The sequence below is a fragment of the Tachysurus vachellii genome, chromosome 13 (assembly GCF_030014155.1).
Source record: "Tachysurus vachellii isolate PV-2020 chromosome 13, HZAU_Pvac_v1, whole genome shotgun sequence".
In the NCBI taxonomy this organism is placed as follows: Eukaryota; Metazoa; Chordata; class Actinopteri; order Siluriformes; family Bagridae; genus Tachysurus; species Tachysurus vachellii.
The window spans coordinates 14543523-14564516 of record NC_083472.1 but is presented as its reverse complement, the minus strand read 5'-3'; the positions used below and the strand labels follow the sequence as shown (position 1 = coordinate 14564516).

Genomic DNA, 20994 nt, shown 5'->3' with positions numbered 1-20994 from the left:
TTCATTACTGGAATATTAAGGAAGTGATTTATCCATATGACTTATCTAATCACATTGGTTTCAACTGGATTGTCAGGAAATGTTGATTCTATTTGCACTAGCCACAAGTTGTCATTTTTTATTGAAGAAAAAATTATCAACAAAACATACAGACAAACAGTTGCTTTGGCAATATTGAAATGAACAAATTCCAGCTATGTACTTTAATGGGTTCTTTAGTATGATTAGTGTCAGGGTTATTCCCCCCCTGCATTTCAAAGCAGGAGGTGCTCTTTCAAAAAAAAAAAAAACCCCAGACACCAGGTAATGAACAAATAATACATCTTTAACCTGTAATGACTAACAGAAAAGATAAGCCTATATATATATTGTATGCTTACATCAGGCCTAAAAACACCAGGAAGAAATTTGTTTTGAGGTTCCTAGTAATTCCTAGAAATGGAAACTTCCTGGAAAAAAACCACGCTACAATGGCATGTTAAGGTGCAGCTTACAACAAAAAATGTTAAGTCATTATCACACTCAAAAACCAAAATTATTCTGTCTTGTCTAGAGAAGGAAGACAGACAGAAACAAAAGAAAAAAAGGAATTTTTTTGAAAATTCTCACGGGGCCCCCGCAGTTTTCTGAATCTGCTCTTTCAAGATGAGGATACTCTGCCTCTGCTCAGGGGGAAGCATGGCGATCTGTTCTGGAGTCAGCTGGAGGACCTGCATAATTAGAGCAGCCTAGAGAAAAATATCAAAACCATCAGTTCTATTAACATAGAGAAAAAATTAACAATACATTCACACTGCAATTAATGCAGCAATATTGGCTGCTTTGAGGGCTATGCAACAAAATAGGTAGGTTGTCAAGTGTATGTGCATTTCTACAGGTGTGTCCCAAATAATAAATATGCACTATTCTAACAATTTTGTGGTTGTGTGGCACAGTTCACACGATGCACTTATTTAAACAAGAAAATGAAGTGTGAAATGTTGGACACTTCATGCACTCACTGCTTTGCTTTTATATAGAGGAAAAGGGGAGGGGCTGCCAGGCACCAACGGTAGATGAGCAAAAAATGTTCACAATGGACACTGACATCTAACGAAAGTCTTAAAAATGAGCCAAAATTTTGCAATTCATTTTTTAACATTTTAAAAATTCACAGTATTCTGCTGAAGCTAGTGACGTCACGTTCCACAGATTTGGCATCATTTGCCATTGACTTGGTGGCTTAAACCACCGTTTAGTTAAATAAGTTCCATTTGAAAAGATACTACCCTTTTAAATTTTATACACTAGAGGACAGAACATAACACAATGCAAGTGCATAGTTCATATTGCATCATTTGAGACAAGTTCGTGTTGTACTGAATTAATCCCGATTACATTAAAGATTTCAGATACGCAATATGCCTATTGCAAAACTATGGGCTAGCAGCTGTTCCCGCCTTCACAATCAAAACATCTTTTATGCATGTGAGAGTCCTTTCTAGATATTGAAGTGTGGCAATGGGGAATTGCTCATTCAGCAACAAAAGAATTAGTGAGGTTGAGCCCAGATGTTGGCTCCACCCATGGCAAATTATGTCCTTATGAAAGTCGATTTGTGCACAGGAAAATTGTGATGCTGGAACATATTTGGGCCTCTGACCTTTACATTAACACACTTTGTCAAATGCTAGGTAACCAATGTTAATAATCTGTACTCAAACATTTGTTTAATGAGTGCATGCTTGTGCCACACTTACTTTTTCATGATCTTGAGAGGAAACCTCAGGTGCAGGACCCTGTTAAAGTAAAGGTTGTTGTCAACAAGAGTGTTTTTACAAAAAGAAAATACTTAATCCACCAATAAATGAAGTATAAAATGTAAGGCATACAGGTCGGGCAGACTGGGAAGCATTTGATGGCATTCCATGAGAAGGAGCACTCTGCATTCCACCCGCTACAGGCACCCGCTGGCCTGCCACAGGACCCCTAGTTTCTACAGCTCGAGGATCACGACCTGAAGGAATTGCAGCTTTAAAATAAAATTACAAAAAAGTGTTACATTTATGTAAAAAATTGCTTGTTTGGTCACACAAAACTTGAAAACACAATATCATATTATTATGTACCTCTAGAGTCCATGGGTGGACCACGCTGATCCATCATTGGGCCTCTGGGCTCTCCTAACATGGGTGCTCCTCTCATGTCATGGGGTCCACGCATGTCTGGAGGGGCCATATGCATGGGTGGGCCCTGGTGCGGTGGAGGGCCTCCCATGTAACCACGACTACACATACATGCACAAAATGATGCAACATAATTTTCTTGATACAAATCCAGCTGATACAAAGGACACAAACCTAGTCTCAAAACCAACATATAATGTACTAAAAGTGATGAGTGAAAAACAGCATCCAAATTTATTGTTAGTCACTGGAAAAGCTATTAAAGTTAATGTGAGTAAAAACAAGTCTGTCTGTACAACAGATACTTTAGTGCAAATTTAGGATTTCACATTGTTCACTTGTTTTGCAGTCTTAAGAATTGCTAGGAATTACTCTCTCCCCTGGGCAGTCTCAGTAAAACTCTCCAATTGTGCGTGAGAGCTGTTCAACACTGCAATACAAGTGTTTTCAACTGCCCTGTGATGTAACATGAGCAGCAGTTTGAAAAGTTGCAGTGACTGGCTTCATGTGCCTGAAATGAAACATGTTTGCCCTTACATTACCTTGTTTTACTTCATTCTTGATAAGAGACAGCACGTTTGGGGAATTGAAAATAACCAAACTGAGATTAAAAAAAAAAATTATATAGAATTATTATTAATGGTGCTTGCAAAGCAACACTCTTACTATTGTGCATACCCTTCCAGACAAATCTTGTCCCGTAGCTTTTTTCCTAGACCCATGAATGAGGTGTCAATTTGACCAGCTCATTGAGGAGAGGTATGCTATGACTTTTATAAGGGATCCGAGTACCGGTATTTCTGGTACCGGGTCTCAAAGTGGCCTTTTTTCACCCCATAGACTCCCATTATAAACTTTGGAGGTTTATAACTCGGCAAGCTTTTGAACTAGCTACACCAAACTCGACCAGCTCCTTTAAGGTGATACTCTGAACAAACTTTTAAATTGGTGTACCGACTGGCCTTCCGGTTATGCCGCAGCCCCGCCCCCAATATATGCAAAATCAAAAAAAACATTTACAACATGGACATGTGACATGTCAAAACACTCAGAACAATGAGGGGAACTTCCTCATGTGTAATTTGATGAAGTCACGTGAAAATCAAAATTTAGCACAACGTGGACATGTGACATATCAAAACACTCAGCACGACAAGGGTAACTTGCCACGTGCAAGCACCATTCACATTTTCTTCAGGAAATGTACGTTCTAGTTTATTATTATTATTTAATTATTTTAAAAAATTGTTTAGAATTTCAGCTGTTATTTCATGGTATTTGTATGTAAATGGGTTACATGATTTTGTATCATCCATTTTTAAGGTGAGCAAAAAGCCTGCATTTGTTAAAATGAATACGTAAACATGGAAATCAGTTTAAGGCAGAAATTGGGGAAAAAAGGGGAAATCAAATCAGAGGCATTGTTCAAAATCTGGGCATAGCTAATAACAATTTGGAATAAGGTAATTGAACAAGTCAGCCTTTAACAGCAGTTGATAAACATTTCCACTGAAGGGAAGAGAAAAAAAACCCCAGTGACATCAACAACCTCCACATGGCCAGGATGAAGGTATCAGAAGTCAAAAAAGAAAACATGAGAAGTCATAAGAGGTAAACCACTCCCTGGCAATAAGAATCATAATGCAGTACATAAATGAGACACAAAGGTTCTGGAAAAAAAATTTACCTCTGCCAAAATAATGGGAAAGAAAGGATCTGGTCATGATCCAAAACAAACAAGTTTGATGATGACAATGTGTCTCTGGCTTATTTTTGTCATTGCATGCTAGGATTATGCAACCAAATATTAAGTGTTATTTACTATAGGTTCCATGTTTTATATTGTATAAATGCATCTAGATATAAAAACATGGAAATGGAAGCTGAAAACCTAAACTTGCATCTCATATGTATATTTGGTGTTTAGCACAAATAAATTGGGCTTGCCATTTCAATAGTATTGGAGGGAATGATAGGTTTCATGAAAGCTCAGTTACCAGACTAGTCACCTTAATTTCCTACAGCTAAATTAAGTTTAATGTCCAACTGTGTGCATTGACTACTGCAATCCAGAAGAGGTGCTATACTCACGGCTCCACTACTTCTCCTCCCACGTTTACTAATGATCCTCCTCGTGGATCATTAGGACCATCACCCAGCAGGCCTCTTGGTGGAATCCCTTGAGGTCCTGGAGGTGCTCCTCGCATAGGAGCTCGTGGGTCTACCATGGGCACTATGGAAAAAAATCCACACAGTTCAAACTAGATCACTAGCATGTAATAAATTAGAATGAGGAGGTATAAATGAGTGTTGCCTTTTAGTTTGAATATGTAAAGAAAGACTACAAAAAAAAGGATGCATTTGTCAAGCAAATTATTTTGTGATGGCACTTAGACGAAAGCATCACAGACAATTTTTACTGTAGATGACTTAATGCTTTACCAAAACATGAAAAACAGTTTAAATAAAAAGGCTAATATTGTATCAAGCTAACTCATATGGACAACCAAAAAAAAGAAAAGAAACTCAAATTTACATGAAGAAAAAAAAAACATAGCAATGTAACAGCACTGAATAATAAAATGTTGAAAGTGAACTTTTCACAGTTTATAAATGAAGCTATGAGCAGCATATAACCCAGTTCTCTCATCTCTGAAAACACTGAGGTAAAGCTGGTGATACCTTGCGGCCTCTCGATAGAAGCCGGCCCAGATGATCCTACAGGAGAATCCTGAAGGCTTCCTGGGTCAGCATTAGGTAAAGGAAACAGTACACATCAGTTACACTGAACTGATGTTGCTCTTAAATTACTGCTCTTCTGTGACCATAACCTGACATGTATATACATATACACACACACACACACACACACACCCCTCTCCTTCCTCTTGTGTTAGGGTCGGCATGGACCTGTTTTTAGGTTTTAAATGCATAAAAGTACCACATAAATTTGTTAATTGCATCAAAGCTTTTTGACTTTGTCAGGATCCTCTATCTAAACAAAATAAAACAAAAAAATAAATTTTACTAAATTATAAAATGCTCTGGTGGAAATTTGACCTTTGTGTTGTTAGGGTCAGTTTCAATCCAGTTATAATACAAGATTATAATACAATAATTAGTGCCAAATCTGAAATCATAAACACAGTGTCAGCTCACTAACAGTCAGCCAACAGCCCACTGACAGCCAGCTCCTCTCCCAAACCTGAGTTTTAGTTAGGGCTTCTCTCTCTGCCTGTTTGTCACCATCCCTAAATAAACAAGCAAAGACAGACATGTCCAGACACGTAAGGCATGCATAAGACCAATTCAGTTTAGAGTTAGTAACTTGCACATCTCCATCTTGCAACATGGGAAAGTGAAAAGATGATTTACAACAAGCCAAGCTCTGGATCATATCTTTGCTGAAAATGAGGCAGATGACAGAACAGCATAGTGATATGGATGAGCAGGATACTGGATGAGGATTAAGATGATGTAGAGTGTCAACGGAAGACACAGACACATCTGAGGAGTCTGATGAGGTGGTTGCCAGTGCTGAAGCTGCTCCTGCTGGAACATTCAAATCCAAAAGTGGGACATCTATTGGAGCTCAGTACCTGACTTACATAGGAGGGGAGCTGCTGAAAATGTCATCAAAATGATCCCTGGGATCATAAGGTTTGCTGAGATGAGAGTAAGTGACATCAAGACATGTTTTGATCTGTTTATGTCACTAAAAAAAAGTCATCATTTCTATGACAAACTTTAAAGGAAGAAAATCCACGGCGACATGTGGAATGACATTGATGAGGAACGCCTGAATGCTTATGTTGGTGTTCTTGTTGCTGGAGTGTACAGATCCAGCAATGAGGCCACTGATAGTCTCTTGGACGTGTCAACAGGTAGAAATATTTTCTGGGCAACAATGTCACTTCAGAACTTCCGAATGATATCAAGAGTCCTCAGATTTGACAACATCCAGTGATGCAAAAAAACAGCTATGCATGGAATCTACAGATTTATACAGGCAAACCTGCAAGTGAAACCTTGAGAAAAAAACAAGGAAAACTTGTAGTCCTCGATATGACTACTGGACTGTGGGGTCACATTATCACGTGTGACAATATTTTTTACCAGCTATGACCTTGGACAAAAAGGAACTTGTACTTCTCAGAAGGAAACTTAAAAAATAAATAAACCTGAGCTTCCCGCTGAAATTTTGCAGGTGATAATACTTTCTTCAAAATTCACTTTTACAGACAGCACCACTTTCATATTGTCAAAAAAAAAATAAAAAAAAGGGAGAGTGGTACTTATGTTCACTTTTTACAAAGACGCAGCTGTTGTCACCAGGAAGTGACTACAATAAAGACAAAGGTATGAGTGGACAACTTGGACAAGCTGACTGCCACCTACACTTGCCAGCGAATGACCAGGAGATGGCCAATGGTTGTGTTTTATAACATGATGTGTCTACATACAATGCATGTGTTGTGGACCCACATCCACCTAGGGTGTAACTTAACCAAAAAAAAAAAAACAAGCGGGGAAATGATCCTTGAGGAGCTAGGAAGTTCCTTTGTCAAGGTGCGAATTGAGCGAAGGGAACGGGTGCCCCGAGACCCAGCCACCACAGCCTTGGTCACCTCATCCGTGCCATCAGCAACACAAAGAGCATCAGAGCCTGTGCATCCTCCTCAGCCAGCCCTGTCTTAACATCAACCAGCACAGCCACAACCCCACTGAGGCCACCTGATTCTAAAAGAAAGCAGTTCAGGTCTGCCCTAGCAATAAGGACAGAAAGACAAATATATTGTGCTTCTACTGCAAAATATATCTCAGCAAAGAACAGACTAAAAGTGTCACTTTTTGCCACACATGCATCTGAACACACACACACACATTTTTGCACACAAAGACTTTTTTTTGGAATTAGAAGTAATAGATTTCTATTGGTTTGATTTGCTTGATTGGTTGTTGTGTGTTGGACCTTGCAAATCTACATTTTGTAATATTACTTGTTATGCTTTTCATGTTGTATTTGTATTAATCTTCTATTTTTAAAACAAAAAAAAAAAAAAAAAAAAAAAGACTTTTCATGAACTAAAAATACATGGGTCAAAACTGTATATATATATATATATATATATATTATATTATATACACACACACAATTTATTTAAGAGATGTTCTAATACCCTTCGGTAATAGTCAGGTAACATAACCTTTCATTTATTTATGTAATTCTCGAGGTTAATTTGACCATTTTTGGGACTGAAAATGAAAAGTATTCTGTCAAAAGAAAGGCCCAGGGGCCACACCAAAAATATTAAAACTAATCTTTTCATTGATAAGGAAGCATAACATGGTATCTAGGACGTAAGAAACAAATCAGATGATAAACAATTGTTTTGAGGGTATTTTATGACTGATTTAATACACGGGTCATAAGAGATAGTAACAGAAAGCGAACATAAGAGGAAGGATATATGAACAAATAAGTGTTCAATATTATAGAAGAACACATGACAGGATTGCTTAATGCATAAAGCTAGTATTCACTGTTAAAACTACTAAAATTAGCACTGCACTTAAAAGAAAGATGTACTTTAAAACAATAGTAACGTATACCTAATAAAATGCTTGCTAGTGACATTTCTTCTAATATAAATCACATGCTCGACATTCAAAGACTGAATTTGTCATTTGAAAGCTGTTCAGCACATTCCACTGTTCTGGTAGCTTCGTGTAACTTCAATGTCAGTATGAAACATTCAAAAACGTTACCCTTTCAAATCATAATAAGATATAATGCTAATGAAAATTATGCTGGTAGGTGTAATTTAATTGGACAAATAAATACAAAAGCTTAAGATCACCCACCTGCACCTCTGTCCATAGGAACAGGGCCCCCTTGGGGCATCCCCATCTGAGGCTGAATTCCACCTACAGTAAAGAGGACAAGTAACAGTTTTGACACATAACATGCACAATTCTGCACGAATTCATAGCAAAGGGGTGACCAAGTATACCTCCTGGAACGAGAGGCCCTGGTCCTGGCATTGGGCCTTGTCCCGGCATTGGCCCCTGTCCTGCCATTGGCCCTGGCACTCCACCTCCCATCTGAGAAGGTGGCATCATCTGAGGAGCACCATTCACGTGCATTCCTGGCTACAAAAAGTTATTTGTGTTATGTATATATGTATATTATGTATATAGTCTATAACGTTCGTGGTCTAACTAATTAAACTGTATAAAGCGTTATATTAACCATGCACTTTAACAAATGATATACCATCAGGTCCATAAATATTGGGACATCGACACAAGTCTAACATTTTTGGCTCTATACACCACCACAATGGATTTGAAATGAAACGAACAAGTTGTGCTTTAACTGCAGACTGTCAGCTTTAATTTGAGGGCATTTACATCCAAATCAGTTGAACGGTGTAGGAATTGCAACAGTTTGCATATGTGCCTCCCACTTGTTAAGGGACCAAAAGTAAAGGGCCAATTGGCTTCTCAGCTGTTCCATGGCCAGGTGTGTGTTATTCCCTCATTATACCAATTACAAATATAGCTGCAAGCAGCGATACCGGGGTCAAGCCGATCAGATGCGCTCAGAACATGTCGCTGATGAACCATACCAAGTTTTGTAGCGATATGGCATTGCATTCGTAAAATGTGTGTGTGTGTGAGTGTCTCTGTGCGCCTGTGTGTGTGTGTGTGTGAGTGCGTGTGCATGTCTGTGTGAGTCTGTGTGTGTGTGTGTGTGTGTGTGTGTGTGTGTGTGTGAGTACGCGAGTGTGGAAACTTGGTATGGTTCATCAGCGACATGTTCTGAGCGCATCTGATCGGCTTGACCCCGTGTGTGTGTGTGTGCGTGTGTGTCTCTGTGCGTCTGTGTGTGTGTGTGTGCATGTCTGTGTGTCTGTGTGTAAATGTGTGTAAATGTGTGTAAATGTGTGTAAATGTGTGTAAATGTGTGTAAATGTGTGTGTCTGTGTGTGTCTGTGTGTGTCTGTGTGTGTTCCTCGTATGTGAAGACATACTTGACAATAGTGTGTGTGTGTGTGTGAGTGAGAGTGTGTGAGAGAGTGAGAGTGTGTGTGTGTAAATGTGTGTGTAAATGTGTGTGTATGTGAGTGTGTGTGTGAGTGTGAATGTGTGTGTGTGAGAGTGTGAGAGAGTGCGAGTGTGTGTGTGTGTGTCTGTGAGAGAGGGTGTGTGTGTGTCTGTGTGTGTTCCTCGTCTGTGTAAGTGTGTGTTCCTCGTCTGTGTGAGTGTGCGTGTCTGTGTGTGTGCGTGTGTGTGTCTGTGTGAGTGTGTGAGTCTGTGTGTGTGTCTGAGAGTGTGTGAGTGTGAGTATGTGAGTGTGCGAGTGTGAGCAAGTGTGTGTGTGTAAATGTGTGTGTTCCTCGTATGTGAAAACATACTTGACAATAAAGTGTGTGTGTGTGAGTGTGTGTGTGAGTGTGTGTAAAAATGTGTGTGTGTGAGTGTGTGTGTTCCTCGTCTGTGTGAGTGTGAGTGTCTGTGTGTGTTCCTCATCTGTGTGAGTGTCTGTGTGAGTGAGTGTGTGTGTGTGTGTCTGTGTGAGAGTGTGTGTGTGTGAGTGAGTGAGTGAGTGAGTATGTGAGTGTGCGAGTGTGAGTAAGTGTGCGAGTGTGAGTAAGTGTGTGTGTGTAAATGTGTGTGCAAGTGTGTGTGTGTTCCTCATAAAGACCTCTGAGATTCTGATGTTGCAAGAATTTTGCCTCTAGGCCTTACGATTCAGCACAAAATTGGGTTTTTGGACTGTTGGTGGCGCTAGACGGTTTGAGCTAGACACACCAAAGTTGCTACAGTAACTTCTAAGACTGGCCTCTACATGTGTGCCAAATTTCATAACTTTCCTACGTACGGTTCTATGGGCTGCCATTGACTTCAATGGCAGCAGACGGAAGAATAATAATAATAAATATAGCTGCAAGCAGCGATACCGGGGTCAAGCCGATCAGATGCGCTCAGAACATGTCGCTGATGAACCATACCAAGTTTCGTAGCGATATGGCATTTTATTGGTAAAATACTGAACTTAACGTGAAAATTCAAAATGTGTGTGTGTAAGGTTGTGTAGGTGAGTGCGTGTGTGTGTGTGTAAGTGTGAGTGTGCGAGTGTGAGTGTGTGTGTAAGTGTGAGTGTGAGTAAGTGTGCGAGTGTGAGTGTGTAAGTGTGAGTGTGTGCAAGTGTGAGTGAGTGTGTAACTGAGTGTGTGTGTGTGAGTGTGCGAGTGAGTATGTGAGTGTGCGAGTGTGCGAGTGTGAATGAGTGTGTGTGTGTGTGTGTGTTCCTCGTATGTGAAAACATACTTGGCAATAAAGTGTGTGTGTGAGTGTGTCTGTGTGAGTGTGCATGTGTGTGTGTGTGTGTGTAAATGTGTGTGAGTATGTGTGTGAGTATGTGAGTGTGCAAGTATGTGAGTGTGCGAGTGTGGAATCTTGGTATGTTTCATCAGCGACATGTTCTGAGCGCATCTGATCGGCTTGACCCCGTGTGTGTGTGTGTGTGTGAGTGTGTGTATGTGTGTCTCTGTGTGTATGTGTGTCAATGTGTGTGTCAGTGTGTGTGTGTGTGTGAGAGAGTGTGTGTGAGAGTGTGTGTGTGAGAGAGAGTGTGTGTATGTGAGTGTGTGTGTGAGTATGTGAGTGTGCGAGTGTGTGTGTAAATGTGTGTGTAAGTGTGTGTGTTCCTCGTCTGTGTGAGTGTCTGTGTGTGTGTGTGAGTGTGTGTGTGTGTGAGTGTGTGTGTGTGTGTGTGAGAGAGGGTGCGTGTGTGTGTGTGTGTGTGTGAGAGGGTGCGTGTGTGTGTGTCTGTGTGAGTGCGTGTGTGTGTGTCTGTGAGTACGTGTGTGAGTGTCTGTGTGTGTGTGAGAGTGTGTGTGTGCGAGTATGTGAGTGTGAGTATGTTTTCGATTGTGAGTAAGTGTGTGTGTGTGTGTAAATGTGTGTGTGTGAGTGTGTGTGAGTGTGTGTGTGTGTGTGTGAATGTGTGTGTATGTGAGTGTGTGAGTGTGCGAGTGTGTGTGTAAATGTGTGTGTAAGTGTGTGTGTTCCTCGTCTGTGAGAGTGTGTGTGTCTGTCTGAGTGTCTGTGAGTATGTGAGTGTGCGAGTGTGAGTAAGTGTGTGTGTAAATGTGTGTGTCCCTCATAAAGACCTTTCTGATTCTGGTTCTGATTCTGATTCTGATTTTGCAAGAATTTTGCCTAAACATACTTGGCAATAAAGACCTTTGTGATTCTGATTCTGATGTTGCAAGAATTTTGCCTCTAGGCCTTACGATTCAGCACAAAATTGGGTTTTTGGACTGTTGGTGGCACTAGACGGTTTGGGCTAGACACACCAAAGTTGCTACAGTAACTTCTAAGACTGGCCTCTACATGTGTGCCAAATTTCATAACTTTCCCACGTACGGTTCTATGGGCTGCCATTGACTTCAATGACGGACGGAAGAATAATAATAATAAGAAGAAGAAAACTAACGATAACAATAGGTGTCTACGCCCCTTCGGGGCTTGACCCATAATAATAATAATAATTAAAGCTGCAAGCAGCATTTCCCGGGTTCAAGCGTTTAAGGCCTTTGGATTGACATGACAATATATGTCATGTCATGCTACATATGTCATGCTACAGAGGGTGCCACAACATATGTCATGTGAAGTACTCACCCGTCCAGTTTTCCCTGAAAACTTGGCTGAAACGAGTATCCGGTACGGATAAAGCACTTCTGCCGAGTACGAGTATTATACGAGTAATACGAGTCAATATCTGTGCTCGGATTGTATGAAAATCATCATTGGGTAGCTGATTGTGTCAGCGTTCTGTGATAGGCTAGTCACAGCGCCCCTCCCCTACAGTGATAGGCTAGTCACAGCGCCCCTCCCCTACAGTGATAGGCTAGTCACAGTGCCCCTCCCCTAAACACATACAGATGTATTGTGTTGCTGTGTCACGCTCTGCACACTCACAGTCACACACAGAACAGCTCTCTGTCTCTCCCTCAGTCACTCGGGTTCGCGGGTCTTTTCCGTTAACGTTTAGCGTTTCTTCAGCTTTTTACTTCTGGTTGTAACATTAATAATACGTACTTACTAACCAGTAGAGTTCTGGTAAACGTGGGTTCGTTCAGACGTGGTGCTTGCTTGGTAGAATGCGACTCGCATTGCGTCTCTGCCTGTCGGAGATTTATTTTCTTTTTTAAACCTTCAGCTGTCTCTAACCAGTAACCAGACACTCTGTGTCTGACACGTTTTTGCTGTATTTCATAAAAACAAAGGTAGTAAGCTAGTGTTATTAATATTACAAATTAATTATTACCGGTTAAAACCCCGCCCATTTCAAGACAAGCCCCGCCTACTTCCTGGTTAGGCCCCACCCACTCCGAGAATCAGAATCAGAATCTTTGCCTTACGAGTCAGTACAAAATTGGGTTTTTGGACTGTTTTTTTAAAAAATGGCTGTTTTTAGTGATTTTTCCGTTATAGCACCACCAAGTGGCCAATCGCCGCGGTTTTTGAACTGTGACCTCAGTTTGATCTGTTTCACATGTGTCCCAGGTTTGGTGTTGATAGCTCATTTACTTCTTGAGTTATTGACATTTTAGTATAACTGGCTCCTCACAGTCCAAACATTTTGGGGCCCCTTAAGGACCCTGAATCAAAATTTCGACTTTTTTTCAAACATTATTGACAATGAGACTCCAGAGAATATTACTGCACTGGATTGGTCTCGATCAGGCGAAAAACCTAGGACTAGTTAGCAAAAGTAGGTTTCGGACAAAATGCACTATAGCGAAAAAATTTAACGGCGGAGATGAAACTGGAGATATACGTTTTTTAAGTCATGGGCCAAGGATTCCAATGATATAAAGCACTTGAGATTTGGACATAGGGGTTTTAGGGGTGACCAGTACTACCATCTGACCAAGTTTGAGCTCTCTAGGCCTTACGGTTTGGGCTGCACGACCGTTTCTAGGGCGGAATAATAATAATAATAATAATAATAATAATAATAATAATTAAAGCTGCAAGCAGCATTTCCCGGGTTCAAGCGTTTAAGGCCTTTAGGGAGTTTAAGGCCTTAAAGGATTTTCACATACACAAAGTGACAAATAAACAAAGTCATATCGGTGAGTCTACAATCCTTGTGCGAAGCAAAACGAAGTATGAAAACATACTTGGCAATAAAGACCATTCTGATTCTGATTCTGAGACTTTGCCTTACGAGTCAGCACAAAATTGGGTTTTTGGACCTATGGGCACAAACGCGTTTGTGGCCCTGAGTAACTGTGACCAGTACTACCAAGTTTGAGCTCTCTAGGCCTTACGGTTTGGGCTGCACGACCGTTTCTAGGGTGGAATAATAATAATAATAATAATAATAAATATAGCTGCAAGCAGCGATACCGGGGTCAAGCCGATCAGATGCGCTCAGAACATGTCGCTGATGAACCATACCAAGTTTCGTAGCGATATGGCATTGTATTGGTAAAATACTGAACTTAACGTGAAAATTCAAAATGTGTGTGTAAGTGTGTGTAGGTGTGAGTGTGTGTGTAAGTGTGAGTGTGAGTAAGTGTGCGAGTGTGAGTCAGTGTAAGTGTGTGTGCGAGTGTGAGTGAGTGTGTAACTGTGAGTGTGTGTATGAGTGTGAGTGTGCGAGTGAGTATGTGAATGTGCGAGTGTAAGTGTGCGAGTGTGAATGAGTGTGTGTGTGTGTGTTCCTCGTATGTGAAAACATACTTGGCAATAAAGTGTGTGTGTGAGTGTGCATGTGTGTGTGTCTGTGTGTGAGAGTGTGTGTGTAAATGTGTGTGTATGTGAGTATGTGTGTGAGTATGTGAGTGTGCGAGTGTGGAAACTTGGTATGTTTCATCAGCGACATGTTCTGAGCGCATCTGATCGGCTTGACCCCGTGTGTGTGAGTGTGTTCCTCGTATGTGAAAACATACTTGACAATAAAGTGTGTGTGTGAGTGTGTCTGTGTGAGTGTGTGTGTGAGTGTGTGTGTGTGTGTGTGTGTGCGAGTGTGTGTGTAAATGTGTGTGCAAGTGTGTGTGTTCCTCGTCTGTGTGAGTGTGAGTGTGTGTGTGAGTGTGAGTGTGTGTGTGAGTGTCTGTGTGTGTGTGTGCGAGTGAGTATGTGAGTGTGCGAGTGTGAGTAAGTGTGCGAGTGTGAATGAGTGTGTGTGTGTTCCTCGTATGTGAAAACATACTTGGCAATAAAGTGTGTGTGTGACTGTGTGTGAGAGTGTGTGTGTGTGAGTACGTGTGTGAGTATGTGAGTGTGCGAGTGTGGAAACTTGGTATGTTTCATCAGCGACATGTTCTGAGCGCATCTGATCGGCTTGACCCCGTGTGTGTGTGTGAGTGTCTGTGTGTGTGAGAGTGTGTGCGTGTGTGTAAATGCATGTGTATGTGAGTGTGTGTGAGTATGTGTGTAAATGTGTGTGTAAGTGTGTGTTCCTCATCTGTGTGAGTGTCTGTGTGAGTGTCTGTGTGTGTGAGTATGTGCGTGTGCGAGTGTGTGTCCCTCATAAAGACCTTTCTGATTCTGGTTCTGATTCTGCAAGAATTTTGCCTAAACATACTTGGCAATAAAGACCTTTGTGATTCTGATTCTAATGTTGCAAGAATTTTGCCTCTAGGCCTTACGATTCAGCACAAAATTGTGTTTTTGGACTGTTGGTGGCGCTAGAGGGTTTGAGCTAGACACACCAAAGTTGCTACAGTAACTTCTAAGACTGGCCTCTACATGTGTGCCAAATTTCATAACTTTCCTATGTACGGTTCTATGGGCTGCCATTGAAGGAAGAAGAAGAAGAAGAAGCAGAAGAAGAAGAAGAATCAGAAGAAGAAGAAGAAGCAGAAGAAGAAGCAGAAGAAGAAGCAGAAGCAGAAGCAGAAGAAGAAGAAGAAGAAGCAGAAGAAGAAGAAGGATAACTATAGGTGTCTACGCCCCTTCGGGGCTTGACCCCTAATAATAAAAATCCTAACAAAAACAATAGGTTTCCAACGCTTCGCGCTTGAACCCTAATAATAAGAAAACTAACGATAACAATAGGTGTCTACGCCCCTTCGGGGCTTGACCCCTAATGAGCAGAGAAAAGGTCCAGAGTTCATTTCAAGTGTGCTATTTGCATTTGGAATCTGTTGCTGTCAACTCGCCAAGATGAGATCCAAAGAGCTGTCACTAACAGTGAAGCAAGCCATCATTAGGCTGAAAAAACAAAACAAACCCATCAGAGAGATAGCAAAAACATTATGTGTGGCCAAAACAACTGTTTGGAACATTCTTAAAAAGAGGGAACGCACCGTTGAGCTCAGCAACAGCAAAAGACCCGGAAGACCACGGAAAACAACTGTGGTGGATGACCGAAGAATTCTTTCCCTGGTGAAGAAAACACCCTTCACAACAGTTGGCCAGATCAAGAACACTCTCCAGGAGGTAGGTGTATGTGTGTCAAAGTCAACAATCAAGAGAAGACTTCACCAGCATGAATACAGAGGGTTCACCACAAGATGTAAACCATTGGTGAGCCTCAAAAACAGGAAAGCCAGATTAGAGTTTGCCAAACAACATCTAAAAAAGCCTCCAACATCCTATGGACAGATGAGACAAGATCAACTTGTACCAGAGTGATGGGAAGAGAAGAGTATGGAGAAGGAAAGGAACTGCTTATGGTCCTAAGCATACCACCTCATCAGTGAAGCATGGTGGTGGTAGTGTCATGGCGTGGGCATGTATGGCTGCCAATGGAACTGGTTCTCTTGTATTTATTGATGATGTGACTGCTGACAAAAGCAGCAGAATGAATTCTGAAGTGATTCGGGCAATATTATCTGCTCATATTCAGCCAAATGCTTCAGAACTCATTGGACGGCGCTTCACAGTGCAGATGGACAATGACCCAAAGCATACTGCAAAAGCAACCAAAGAGTTTTTTAAGGGAAAAAAGTGGAATGTTATACAATGGCCAAGTCAATCACCTGACCTGAATCTGATTGAGCATGCATGTCACTTGCTGAAGACAAAACTGAAGGGAAAATGCCCCAAGAACAAGCAGGAACTGAAGACAGTTGCAGTAGAGGCCTGGCAGAGCATCACAAGGGATGAAACCCAGTGTCTGGTGATGTCTATGCGTTCCAGACTTCAGGCTGTAATTGACTGTAAAGGATTTGCAACCAAGTATTAATAAAGTGAAAGTTTGATTTATGATTATTATTCTGTCCCATTACTTTTGGTCCCTTAACATATGCAAACTGTTGTAATTCCTACACTGTTCACCTGATTTGGATGTAAATGCCCTCAAATTATAGCTGACAGTCTGCAGTTAAAGCACAACTTGTTCGTTTCATTTCAAATCCATTGTGGTGGTGTATAGAGCCAAAAATGTTAGAATTGTGTCGATGTCCCAATATTTATGGACCTGACTGTAAATCTAAATACCTAAACAAAACATTTAGAGGCTCTTAAAAATGGTCATCATTGTTTCAGATGTATAATTGACAGGATAATGTAAACATGCGAGAAAGAGAGAAGCGTTCACCATGGCCTGGGGCTGAGAAACTGGAGCACTTGGCTGGGCATGAGGCTGGTTAGACACTGGCAAAGGCCCTGACTGGCTGTTTGGGTTTATGGGTTGCACAGAAGCTTGCCGGTGGAGCATTTTCTGGAAGGAAAAAAACAAGAACAACCTGTTAGCCTTGACTAATATGGAAATGCATTTATCAATATTCATGCATATTATGGCAAATACATAATATTTTCATACTACACAATATTCATAATAGTTTTCCTAAAAGTTTTAGAAATTACTAATAGGTTTGACTTTTACATTTCAACACAGCAGAATTTTACATCTTAAATAAAACATTTTTTGTTAAGTAACAAGTTATTTATTTTAGAATAATGCTCACCAAGGCAATCTCAGGGTCTACAATCCTCATGACAACCTGTGCCTGAAGCAGTGCATAGGCTAGCTGTGGATTCTGCAGGAGCATGTTCCTGGCCTCCTGTGGGCTGTTCTGAACACACAGCTGTACAACAAAGAAATACAAAGAGACAGTGCTAATTATGTTTCCCACACATAGGTGATGCTGAGGCGGTGTACATAGATTTATTGGATAGTGCAAAAGAATTGCATAAACCAAAAGTGAGGGAGAAAAAACAGCACCTTTTCTCATGCATAAGTACCAACATTTTATGTAATATGCATACAATTAGAATGTTAATGCCAATATTACTGTAGTGTGGTGGCAACAATGTAGTGTTAACAAGAAAATGCCAAAACACACACACAAGCAGACACACACAGACAGAGAGCGAGACACGCCCCCGTGCAGAGAGAGCGAGACATGCCCTCACGCAGACAGAGAGCGAGACCGAGAGTACTTGCACAGACATAAAGAGAGCACAGACACAACAAGATATATATTTAATGGCCAGTCTTTTACTCACTTTCATTTGTTTCATAAGCTCAAACATCTGTTCTGGTGGCAGGCTAGCCACAGCTCTGCTAATGGACTCCGGTGCCTCCTCAGCTGGGCAGTTGTCTCCATATGGGGACTCAATGATGGGAGCTCCAGTACCCAAACCTCGGGGAACAGACAAACAGTTTTACACACACGCACACACACACACACAGTGAGGGGGGAAAAAAATTATTTGATCCCCTGCTGATTTTGTACATTTGCAAACTGAAAGAAATGATCAGTCTAGAATTTTAATGGTAGATTAACAGTGAGAGACAGAACAACAACAAAAATCCAGAAAAACACATTTCAAAAAAGTTATAATTTGGTTTGCATTTTAATGAGAGAAGCATTTCACCGTGGGAATTCTCCTCATCCATTCTGACCGGAGTTTACATCCCACCGCAGGCCAACGTGAGTGATGCACTGCAAAACCTGGCAAACCAGATATCTGGCTTGGAGCAAAATAATCCGGATTCTCTTTTTATTATCCTTGGAGACTTTAACAGAGCAAAACTTACACTTGAACTTCCAAAATACAGACATACATACAGCATATAAATTGTCCCAAAAGGGAGAAAAATACACTGGATCATTGCTACACAATTTTTAAGGACGCATATCACTCTGTACCCAGGGCAGCGTTGGGGAACTCTGATCAGTGCTTGGTTCATTTTATTCCAACATACAGGCAGAAACTAAAATCTACTAAGCCTGTAGTAAAAACAGTGAAGAGATGGACCAGTGAGGCAAAGCAAGAACTACAACTTGACTGCACTGATTGGAGTGTCTTTGAGGCTGGAACTGACAGCCTGGATGAACTGACTGACACTGTGACATCGTACATCAGTTTTTGTGAAGACGTTTGTGTGCCAACCAAAACCTTCTGCAAATACAGTAACAACAAGTCATGGTTCACAGCCAAACTGAAAAAATCTCGACATGCCAAGGAAGATGCCTACAGAGGGGAGGACAAAACTCTGTATAAGCAGGCCAGGAAACTATTGACGAAGGAAGCTACAAACTACAAGCCAAAAGAAGCTACTCTGAAAAGCAGGTTTTCAGATCCAACCCTGTATCAGTGTGGAAAGGCCTGCAAGACATCACAAACTACAAGAGTCACTGAAGCAAACAAAGACCTGGCTGACGACCTTAACACCTTCTACTGCAGGTTCGAGAGCAACATCTTCACACCTCCCATCCAACCCAGCCCACTGACTGCCCCATCACACCTCTGGGAACCCCATTAACAACTCCTCCCAGCACTCAAGTTGCACTCACGATTTGTGAAGAGGATGTGAATCGTAGTGCAACATAAACTCATCATCAAAAAGGCCCAGCAGAGGATGGACTTTCTATGCCAATTAAGGAAGTATGGTCTGCCACAGGAGCTGTTGATGCAGTTCTACACTGCTGTCATTGAATCGGTCCTGTGCAAATCCCTCACTATCTGGTTTGGTACAGCAACAAAACGGGACAGGAACAGACTGCAACGCACGGTTAAAACAGCAGAAAAAATAATTGGTGCCCCCTACCCACTCCCCAGGACTTGCACGACACAAGAACCAGAAACCGGGCAGGAAAAATCACTACTGATCCTTCACACCCTGGACACAACCTCTTTCAGCTCCTCCCTTCTGGCAGGCACTACAGAACTTTGTTTATCCAAACTGCCAGACACAGGAACAGTTTCTTTCCCCAGGCAATCACCCTGATTAACAACTCGCCATAATAATATTCCCTGTTTCGTATCTATAAGTACTGCAATATCAGAACTGGCCGTCATCACATCATCCATGTATGTTACACACACTACTGGTGCATATTGTACAAAAGGCATAATATTGCACAATATTGTTATTTGCACTTGCCACACTTTATGTACCTAACTGATCAGTCAGATATTCTGTATTCATATTTAATACTCATAATGTCTATTGTATCACATCTGCATTGTCTTATTTATTTCTGTACTTCTGAGAGTCACAAACAGCTGGAAGCAAATCCCTTGTGTGCGTCAACACACTTGGCCAATAAACCTGATTCTGATTCTGACTCTGATTTGACCCCTTCACAAAACCCTTGTTGGCAAGGCAACCCAGGTTTTGGAAGCCACATTCTTCCAGTAAACATACTCACTCTTAAGCTCTTCTTTGTTCTTCTCACTGGCGGCGTTGTCCACACGCAGCGCTCTGCCACTGAACTCTCGGCCGTTGAGGTTGCGCATGGCGCTGAGTGCCGTCTCCTGGTCCTGGTACTCACAGAAGCCATAACCTTTCGGTTTTCCAGTTTCTCTGTCGTATACCAACCTACAATGGGTATATTTTTTAGTCCAGTGAATACTTCACATAAGCACACAATTCTTGGGTCATACCTGAAACTGACGACAAGACCAACTTCTGAGAAGATGTCTTTCAGCTGCTCTTCTGTTGCTTCATATGGGATGTTTCCCACTAGCACAAACCAGGTGGACAAGGTTTGTGGTTAAACACATGGCTTTACCATATAGTTTATTATACACATGTATCTGAAGTATCAGATGTAACCTGGTGTGAAGTTATAAACCTTTAGATTCTGTAACAAACGTCTTTTATTTGTTTTTGACCAAACGCTAGTTTGACGTTTAATTGAAAGTTTTGCAGCTAGTTGCTGCTACAACATTATTAGCCAGACAGAATTAACTATACTGTAGGTGTCTTGCTTCAAAAGAAATATACAAATCAGACAGACGATGCTACATTTAGCTTATCGGTAGTTAAAACCTTTCTTTACCAAAGACAGATCTTAGGGAGCGGTCTACAGCAGGGTCTCTTCCTGCAACTGCTGCCACGGCTGTAGCTACGTTCGCCATTGTTGCCCCTTAAGAGGTTAATTTATTTAAAAACAGCGTTGGTGAAGCACGGGGTAAAACATTAGACGAATTTTAAAATGTCTGCCAAGCTGCTCTTCCCTTCAATTTAAAAGTCTCGCTGCAAAATGTGAACGTGCTTGCCACCTATCGCCTAACAGTGTAATGTGTCGATTCCGACTCTTTGTCTCAATGACTCAATGATACTTTTCCACATTCCTGTCACCGTGTCATGATTCAGCGATAAGCCATATCTGTACAATGCTGCGTTTCCTGTAGTGGACATTAAAGCTAACAGTGTTGCAGTGTGATTATCACACTTCCCTTTTAGTTGGGCTCATGCAAGTTTCTCACACACACACACACACACACACACACACACACACACACACACACACACCCAGCTGCATCTTTGTGAGATGTCTGTCAGAGATTCACTGTTATGAAATACAGTCATGTGAAATAATTAGGACACCCCATG

The 20994-nt window shown here is 41.3% G+C and overlaps 1 protein-coding gene across 1 annotated transcript; it reads right to left on the bottom strand.

Annotated features, from left to right (window-relative positions):
• Positions 1-86: 86 nt before the first annotated feature.
• Positions 87-20597, bottom strand: cstf2 (cleavage stimulation factor, 3' pre-RNA, subunit 2). Its single transcript, XM_060885482.1, has 13 exons — positions 20438-20597; positions 20040-20118; positions 19805-19974; positions 17652-17788; positions 17111-17230; positions 16741-16863; positions 8180-8318; positions 8031-8093; positions 4257-4398; positions 2109-2266; positions 1872-2011; positions 1740-1778; positions 87-728 (listed from the first exon to the last, which is right to left on the bottom strand). Exons 1-13 carry the CDS (start codon positions 20514-20516, stop codon positions 606-608), a joined length of 1512 nt encoding a protein of 503 aa, XP_060741465.1. The 5' UTR covers positions 20517-20597; the 3' UTR covers positions 87-605.
• Between the last annotated feature and the right edge of the window lie 397 nt (positions 20598-20994).

What these genes read in the sequence shown, in the direction of transcription:
- cstf2 (XM_060885482.1), bottom strand. Translation starts at nt 20,516, where the DNA reads ATGGCGAACGTAGCTACAGCCGTGGCAGCAGTTGCAGGAAGAGACCCT. An exon ending in TTTCTCAGCCCCAGGCCATG is followed by an intron (nt 8,319 to 16,740) that starts GTGAACGCTTCT and finishes AACTTTTTGTAG; the next exon opens with CCAGGAATGCACGTGAATGG. An exon ending in TCCTATGGACAGAGGTGCAG is followed by an intron (nt 4,399 to 8,030) that starts GTGGGTGATCTT and finishes TTTTTTCCATAG; the next exon opens with TGCCCATGGTAGACCCACGA.